Below are 9,601 nucleotides of genomic sequence, written 5' to 3'. Positions count from 1 at the left end.
TCCACCGGTACCGGACCCAGCACCTCGGGCGGTAAGTATGTTGCACACTATCGTTGCCGTACTTCGTCCATTTCTTTATCGTTTCGCCCCGGCAAGGAATAGTTATTTTTATGACCCTGCTTCGTGCCTCCCCTTGTCGACTTCGTTATGATTTACGTCTACTATACCATGACAATCTGTAGTAAACGGCACAATTTCGTCAACGATACAGTGATAGTACATGACGCACCATTGTCTTATTTCGCTTCCTTTTTGATTCCCAACATAGGTGCTCTTCCATGTTTCCAATGAGATGTTTCATATGAATATAATTATACATAAACATGCAAAATGGACAAGAGTATATATACATCTTATCCTCTGTTCTTTTTCCAGAGCCCTGGGCACTCTGTGATTTCCAGCACGGAGCCGGGGGCTGCGGCTTCACACAAGACACGAGCGACGACACGGACTGGGTCTGGGGGAGTCAGCACACCCCCACCAGTAACACTGGGCCGCCCCATGACAACACGTTCCGCAATAGCACAGGTACAGTATAAGGGAGTCAGCACACCCCCACCAGTAACACCGGGCCGCCCCATGACAACACGTTCCGCAATAGCACAGGTACAGGTCTGGGGGAGTCAGCACACCCCCACCAGTAACACTGGGCCGCCCCATGACAACACGTTCCGCAATAGCACAGGTACGGGTCTGGGGGAGTCGGCACACCCCCACCAGTAACACCGGGCCGCCCCATGACAACACGTTCCGCAATAGTACAGGTACAGGTCTGGGGGAGTCAGCACACCCCCACCAGTAACACTGGGCCGCCCCATGACAACACGTTACGTGATTATGACGTAATATGACGTAACTCTGCTTCATAATGTCATATTTTGCGCTAAGATCTTCAAAATATGAAATTTCCGCTATACTTAAATGTATTGAACAAAATGATGACTATAAAGCTTATCTTATTGGTGTCTAAGTCTGCCAAGTCCTTTGTTGCCAATGACGACGACACTGACGTCTATATGACGTCAGAAAATGACGTCATCTGTCCGCCATCTTGGATCGACAAGCTTGAATGTTATAAAATACGGCTTTTTCCACATATAACCCCAAAACCTAATAGAAACGGACTAGACATGATCAAGTGATTGTGTTTTGTAAGGAAATCAAAGATTTTGACGGTATTTGAGTAAAAATTACATGTATTTATCGTTGAAAATGACATTGTCGGCCATCTTGGATTTTGACCCATGACGTCATCAAATTAGCATAAATCATGAATATTTGATTAGAAATGTAACTTAAAATTACACAGGATGTTAATGATATGAATAAACAAGTTTGATCTAGCAATAAAACTATGAAATCCCATAATTCAAGCTGAAATTAGTAAATTTGGGAAAATATGCCTGTCAGAAACCCGTTGCCATGGCAACGCGAAAAATCACAAACTAAATTTTTTTTCTTAGAATTGTTGCTAACAATATTTTAGGAAAAGTCACCAAGTTTCGTAGTCCTAGCACACGTCGTTCGCCAGTTATACGACGTCAAAGTTAGCGCAGACACTTTTAGCCCCCCCCCCCCCCTGGTCTAGATAGGGTTAAGCCTGCCTCTCAGTTCAAGCGAACGTCGGCCGATTTTTTTAGATCGGCTAGAGCTCGCTAAATTGCAAAATAGCCCGAGAGTTTACCGTATTTTTCACTGAAAACCAGACTACGCAAAATACAAAATGTAGCAAGATGTAAACTAACGTGTATTACGAAATTGGTAGGGGCACGTGTCCGATCCCCTCTTCCTGTGACAAAAGGTCAAATTCTACAGAGAATTAAAAATCTTGGAATACACTTCTTCACTGTAATGTATTGTTTGTTCCTCTATAGGGAAGTACATGTACGTTGAGGCCAGTGGTGGTACCGCAGGTGACACGGCTCGGCTCATCAGCGCACCGCTGAACACGGAGAACAACCTCTGTCTGAACTTTAACTACCACATGTACGGCACACAAGTCGGCACCCTCAACGTGTACGTGAAACAGCGCGGGAACAACAGCCTTGGAGAGGCCATTTTCAGTAGGTCAGACTTCCAGGGGGACCACTGGAAGTTCAGCGAGTTGGCACTGCCAAAACGGGAAGGATTCTTACAGGTTAGAAATACAAGTTAATAGATTTGTGCCCGAAGGCTAATTGCGAGTGACAAAATGACAGACAACGGTAAACACTTCTCTCTACCAGACACCCGAATGGCCGAATAGGGGACTTTGGCCAAGTAGGGGTTAATTGGCCTAGGAGTGTTGTCCGGCCGGTCGCAAACGGTACTCCTCTGGCGTGTTTTCTGTCTCATCTGACCAATTTTTACTATTTTTCTAGCGACCTGTGGTGCCTGGTAGAGGCTAGGTTAACACTATTGTGAGCGAGTACTCTAGGCTAATAAGTAACTCTGTGTGGGTTTTATGATGTTAAGAGTAGTTTTCTTTTTGTCTGGAAACGTGGAGAAATTTGGATGGAATTCGATTTTTTTTTATTGAACAAACACATAAAGGCAAAATAACAGATTGATTGACAAGATGCAATAAATCTGTACAAATGGTATTCTAGTATATTGACTGGTGGAAGCGCAAGTCTTGGTTCCCCCCCCCCCCCCGGATATTTTGGTAGGACACGGGAAAAAACATAGTTAGAAACGGCCAGTTTGCACAATGAAGTTCTGAGTTGAAAACATAATCAAACAGTTTGTGGAATAGTTGCATTCGAATTTGTTGGTCTCTTTAATAAAGAGCTCTTTTCGTTCTATCATTATGTTACGTCAATTCTTTGGTCATAGCAAATGACATATGTTTGATGTTTTTATAATATGACTTACTACTAAAATACTAGTAGATGAAACCTTTAATGGTAACCACACATGTTCATAATTACCTACATGTCATCACAATGACGATTTATTACATCATCACAGATTGTTTTTGAGACCGTTCGTGGCAGCGGCGCTTACGGCGACATTGCCATCGATGATGTTGGAATAATAACGGATGCCTGCGGTGAGTACCCTTCAACAAGGGATTTTGTACAGCATAAATGCATTAAACATGCTGTATCGGATAAGGAATGAACTTGAACTTGAAAAAGGGGCCAGTTTCTTCCAGATCACTTCAGTGTCATTAACAAAAGATAGTGGATACTATCTGAAACGTCTAACCGTTTCCAATATCATATCCAGCTGCTTGAGTAACTGCTTTTTGGCGTATCTTATTACCTGGATGTCTAATGGATACCATTTCGAAAACAAAACTATTCAATCCGAATAGCCAAGTGTCTCTATTACGGGTAACACTCTAGACCGCAAACTGTATATTGTCTTTGACTTTAGCTAACTCCTCTGTTGCGTTATAACACCAGATGCAGATTAGCAACCACAGCATTATCACGCCGACTTGTCCCACGTATTGAACCCTTTTCTTTTCATCTTTATCTCAACAGTACGTCTTACCGGCGGGAACACCTCTGCCGAAGGAAGGGTGGAAGTGCTTCACTACGGGGAGTGGGGAACGGTCTGTAACGACCGGTGGGGAGACGAGGACGCGCAGGTGGTGTGCCGTCAGCTGGGCTTCCGTTACGCCCGGCCTGTGTCCTCCCAGCGCTCCTTCGGGCGGGGCGGCGGCCACATCTGGTTGGACCAGGTGGCCTGTACCGGGAACGAGTCCAGACTGACCGACTGTCCGCACAACGGCTGGGCGGATCACGACTGCGCGCACGACGAGGACGCCAGTGTTTCCTGTTATGGTAAGGTTGATTTTTAGGCTTCGTACTTTTTGTATGATTTGTTCAACAAAAACGTATAGAGACATCCTAACTAGTGATTAGTTCTGTGGAAACAAACAGGAAATTATGGTTAAAAGATGTAATGATATATATAATTTGTTTAGTTTGCTGTTGGTCAAATTGAGTAATAACAGCCACTTTGCCCCCGTCAGTAGCACGTCTGCTGATGTTTCTATTTTCAACAAATGTAAATCTCATCCCACTACTTTCATCAAAACTGAATACATTATGCCAAAATTATTAGTTGCTAATAACATTAAATACATTTGCTAAGGTTTTGTCATTACGCGTCCTGCTTTATAAAGTTATATATATATATATATTCTGGCCCACAGATTCTGCAGGCTGCGATGAATACTATGCCTCAGGACGGACAGCGAGTGGCGTGTACGCCATGTTTTTCTACCCTACCCGGATCGGAACCTACTGTGACATGGACACTGCAGGTACTGTAAACCTGCTGAAACTTCCCCATGATTGTTTATTATTGGCATGTCTTGTCTGTAAATTTTCCTTCTCTACACTGGCAATGGCAATTCTCATTCCTCCCTAAGCAATTAAAATTTCACTGCTCGGTGGAAATTTCTTATCAAGAGGCTGCTTATGAACATCTAGTACACATATGATTGATAGGACAATTTTTTTTTAAATGTCGTTCTTTTTCTACATGACTAAAGATATTTGCCTTACAAATGTGTACATCTATTTTTTTTACAATCATTCTATGATACTCATGTCCATTCTACAAGATCCCTTGACCATTCAATAAAATTCCTTGTCCGCGGTGATAGTGTTAAGTTTGTCAATTGTACCTCTACACAGGAGGCGGGTGGACCGTGATCCAGCGGCGGCAGGACGGGTCGGTTCCCTTCAACCGGAACTGGGAGGAGTACAAACTGGGCTTTGGAGATAAAAAGGGGGAGTTTTGGCTTGGGAACGAGGTCATCCACCTCCTGACAAACTTTAAAAACCACCAGTTAAGAATTGACATGGAGGATTGGGGAGGGAACAAACGTTTCGCCCTTTATAGCACTTTCAGGTTTGTCCTTTTTAATGGGACAAGCTATCAAACATGGCAAAAACATCGCGATCTGAGGCTCCGTCGGCAGAGACTCCGATCGGGATCTCTACCGTTAGAACTGCCGCTTGTACAGGCAGAGATCCTGTCGCGATCTTTGTCAACAAGGACTCCGATAGTGATCTCTACCGGTGGAATGGCAGAACGCTATTTTTACCATTACACTGATACACGCATGTACACAAATACGATTGATCTTTTCATACATACAAACATACATACATACATACGTACGTAACTGAAACAAGCGCATAGTTACACAGACGAAACGGAAGACATTTTGCGAAGTCATGATCTTAGGCATTACGAAAATTCAAAGTATGATGATGAATTCAGTTAACAATCATAGCTAAAGGATATTGAAATCATGACTATGATTTCTGTTTGACTGACTATACAATGGCAAAAATGCATCAAATACATTCATACACCCACCACCACTTTCCCTCTAATGGGGCTTTCTGGGGGTAGCTCAATGTAGATGTAGATGTGGATTGAGCTTAAACATTAATGTTTAATACCTGCATGGATACGTAATCTTCAGAAAATCTAACAATGATATGACGTAATTTTCCCACCCAGGGTGTCCGGTGAGGCGGACGGGTACCGCCTGCACATTTCCGGGTATTCAGGCACCGCGGGAGACTCCATGGCTCACAACAACGGTCACAGGTTCTCCACTTTGGACAGGGACAATGATGTCTGGAGTAGCCATTGTTCTCGGACGCGCGGATATGCCGGCTGGTGGTTTAACAGCTGCACCCACTCCGTTCTCAACGGGCGTTACCTGGGCAACTGTGGGAGCTCCTGTTCAGCCTGGCAAGGTGTGGTGTGGTACCACTGGAAAGGCTCCGACTACTCCCTTAAATCTGTGTCTATGAAAATCAGACCATAACCGGAGCAGCTTTTTTTTCTAAATCAGGTTCGTATGGCCTGATGTTACCATCATGAAGATGAAGAGCGGCCCATAGAGATAACTGTAGCAGCATTTCTTCTCCCAAAATCAGAAACATCAAGCTTAGGCAAGCTTGACTTCACTGAATCAAAGCTTGGACCATTTTCTGCGGAATCTTGCTACTCTCATGTCTGGCAATACTTACATATCACTTTTCTTTTTATAAACAGCGTAAATACCTTTAAGGAAAAGTAGATCATAATAATTTCATACATATTCATGTACTCAAGGGCCAGAAAAGTGCTTCAGCATATTGATGTTTCGGTTCACTAGCATTTTGTTGAGACATGTTGGACAAATTGCATTGTTTGAATGTTATCATTTAAAGAAACGTAGGAACATGTTGATATCTGCATAGGGGAAAGATTGAGCCATTTGTCGTTAACGTAGCGGAGTCAGCTATTTCGCGTGTTTTATAGTAAAACCTGACATTGATGATTTCTAAAATCATGCATCATTTCCAGCACGATATTCTGGCGCTTGGTATTTTAACATGTATTTCAGTACTCTTATAAGTGAGTAGTTTTACTTTGATTAAGTCTTTAAGACACTGATAAAGCCTTTTTGCTAACATTCTCTTACTTGATTAGGACGGAGGCAGAAGATAGTGAGGTTAATTAATACATATCTCTTACATAGAAGCGGAATCTTCGTGTTGTACTCTGTGTTTCTCTCAGTGTAATCCTATCGTTCTCACAACAAATTAGTGTTATCAAGCATGTAATTTGGTCTGTCAACTCATCTTTTTCTACATGATTTGAAATGACAAGGCGGACTATTTTTGACGACTTATTTGCCTATGGTGAAAGCATGGAAGATTAAGTTTAACTACCGTCAAGTACTAAAATAGTTCGGTAGTAATTTTCCTACTGTAGGTGACTGATTAGAAAACGTTATGTATTTTTTTCAGGAAAGGGATAGTATCTTTATATGCTGAATTCATCGAATATGTTTTACCATTAAAATTTTAAAAATGTATAATTTTCATGTGACTTTCTTATCTTCTTCTTATGTATAATGTGTCTTTATTTGAAGGTGAGAATTGATAGAAGAACCACATGTTCTGTATTCTCTAATAGGATATATCGCTGTTTGAAATTGCTATGTTAAGTATAGTTTTATTGTCCAAGTATATTGAGAGATTGTCTGAACCCACTATTCATTTTCAAACGGTGCCTTTTGGTGTATACTGCTATTATATTTACTTAACTATACGGTACATGGCTAGATCTTTATTTGTAGACTTTTTACTGTCTTTTTTTCAGCAACTGGAATTTGCATTAAATTTTGTTTAATATGTTCTGTTCGTATGTCAGGGCTCAATATACATTAATGAATGGTATATGTTTTAATCCACATATTTGTACACATTTGGTGGTAGTCGGTACATGATCCATACATCTATATATATCGTACAATGATTGGTGGCCTTGGATTCTATTGCTTCTTTGGAATAAAGTGCAGGTTTCTTAAAAAATCCCAAATGTCCCATCTGACTGCTATGCTCAGTAGACTACCACCTGTTGTATCACATTGGATTTAAACTAAGCGACTCCAAGTTGCCTTCTTTTTCCTTTTTTTCTATAGAATTTCAATTTCGACTTCATGAAAAAGCAAATGAAATGTGGTAGGTTATAATGCTAAATGTTGTGGAGCTTAAATAACTTAGCTTCATCATGAAAAGCACCAACGTAATCTCTTTTGTAAGGATTCTATGTCTTTACAGGTCACTGCTACCTGAGGTCACATTGAACTAGTGTCTTACAATAGTAAATGATGTTTCCCTGCTTTGTAATCTGTTCAGCATCTTTTACTTGTGAGAGAATGTCCTGCATTAAACACACGACATAAACACACCGGTAGAAATGGGCCGTAACGCGGTAACGACAATTGTCTAGTTAGGCAAACGTCTTGCTACATTCTGCCTCGCTAGCGACTTTGTCAAGCATGCTGGTCGCGAAAAGTAGGTCCCATTTGCCTAACTCCGGTTTGTACTCGTCCGTCTGTTGGTCGTGTGTCGACGGTCTCCTTTGTTAATCACACATGTACACGTTTGAAAATGCCAAAAAGAACATAGAGAAATTATGAAATCGATGTCTCAATCCCAGCTGTATAAGTACATTAAGGTCTACAATCTAGGTAACACCTGGCTCAGGTAGCCACAATCATGGTTAGCAAACGAAGATGTTGAACAAAAACGGGCACTTTTCCTGTGCTGAAGAAAATGACTACAAAGAAATAGAAATAAGAATGAATATAGGGAAATGGTGACAATGTGTCGCCCCAGCCGTTAGATCTTTATTCACGTCATTTATTTTTGCTAAGATATATATTGGGCAGTAGTGATTTCTGAATAAGATATGCATATATTTTCATGCATTAGTGATTTCTGTATAAACACGACCAATTTTGTGAATTTCTGTGTAGCTGCACACTGGGTGTCTTAAACTGGTCGTCCCTAACCCTAGAGTGCACAAGTCAGGACAACTACTGTTGTTGACAGGAGTCAAACCTAAACTAAATGATGGTTTTGCAGATTTCAGATTTTCTATTTTCAACGTTGCAAGGAACAAAGCAACATCACATTTATGCAATATCTACAAAATGTGATATTGATATTGTAGAGATTATGATTTTTATCAATAGATAATGGAGGACAAGCCGAGCCCCAGGCAAATCCCAGGCAAGTGTTCCACTAATTACACACGTATGGCTACATTCTGACAAAAGACCCTTCCTACCAAGACAATCGGGAATCATCGGTTCCATTCGGCCAGCTTCGGTATCTACTAGTTGTCCGTCTGGTATGAGCCGACGATCTCCAATGTTCTCTTGATTAACAAATGCTTGAGGTTTGAAAGTCTAAAAGACATTTTCTGTCACTAAACATATCCGAATGTGCTGGCTTTCGTAAATGACAACATTTTTTGACAGATTTTAAAAAATGGCTGTTTTCTGTGCTTTAAGAAAAAAATATAGAGTACCCCCCTCCCCCAATGAAAATCATCGAACAGAGAAATTCCGACATGTTCTTGTCCTAAATTGTGCTGGTCGGTTTTGTACTTGCTCACATCGTTGATCTTAGACGTATTTTGACTGTACCTTAAAATATAAGGACATTTAAGTTGTATTTTGGTCGTTTCATGCATCAGTGATTTCTATATAAACAAAACACTCCAGCGCGACTGTAACACGTCGGTACACACTGCGTCTGTAAAACCGGTCGTCCTTGTATATGGGTTATCAGAGGTCAGGGTAGCTAATGTTGTTGTTAAGAGTCAAAACCAAACTGCACTAACCGTGTATATTTTCTACTTTATCGTTGTAAATACCAAACCAGCATCACATCAAAAAGATTTTAACCTCACAAGGACAAATGATTTCAATGATAAACATAGTCTTTAGGTATTGGAGGACAAACTGAGCCCCGGGCGTATGCCGCCCTAGTCACACTTGCAAGCTACATTTTGCCTAGTGACCCTTTAAAGTAAGGCGGTTGGGAATCATAGGTCTCAGTCGCGAAACTTCGGTTTGTGTCTTGTGTCGGGCATTACCCGACGGCCTCTGAATTACGGCATGCTCGGGAGGAGGAACTCTACACAGAGACAGCTCTATGTTTGACCATGTCTGCGATGCTCACCGTTTACTGTTAACTTTTACTACACTCATGAAGTAAGCAAAGTGTGAAACTCTGTCAGTAACATGAACAGACAAAACATGACCTGTCGCTGGCTTCAGTGACCCCAGTAATTGTTG

General features: G+C 41.4%; 2 protein-coding genes across 2 annotated transcripts; both read left to right on the top strand.

Moving 5' to 3' along the window:
* The first annotated feature begins 6 nt into the window (after positions 1-6).
* Positions 7-3,790, top strand: LOC118411861 (scavenger receptor class A member 5-like). Its single transcript, XM_035814349.1, has 5 exons — positions 7-31; positions 376-528; positions 1,875-2,137; positions 2,950-3,031; positions 3,471-3,790. The coding sequence occupies exons 3-5, from the start codon at positions 1,883-1,885 to the stop codon at positions 3,788-3,790; spliced, it is 657 nt and encodes a 218-aa protein (XP_035670242.1). The 5' UTR covers positions 7-31; positions 376-528; positions 1,875-1,882.
* Positions 3,791-4,163: 373 nt separating this feature from the next.
* On the top strand, positions 4,164-5,864 carry LOC118411435 (angiopoietin-2-like). Its single transcript, XM_035813717.1, has 3 exons — positions 4,164-4,258; positions 4,635-4,851; positions 5,473-5,864. The coding sequence occupies exons 1-3, from the start codon at positions 4,207-4,209 to the stop codon at positions 5,783-5,785; spliced, it is 582 nt and encodes a 193-aa protein (XP_035669610.1). The 5' UTR covers positions 4,164-4,206; the 3' UTR covers positions 5,786-5,864.
* Positions 5,865-9,601: the final 3,737 nt, after the last annotated feature.

This window comes from Branchiostoma floridae, chromosome 3 (genome assembly GCF_000003815.2).
Source record: "Branchiostoma floridae strain S238N-H82 chromosome 3, Bfl_VNyyK, whole genome shotgun sequence".
Classification (NCBI taxonomy): Eukaryota; Metazoa; Chordata; class Leptocardii; order Amphioxiformes; family Branchiostomatidae; genus Branchiostoma; species Branchiostoma floridae.
Note: the sequence above shows the minus strand (reverse complement) of the source record. Positions and strands in the feature narration are given on the sequence as shown.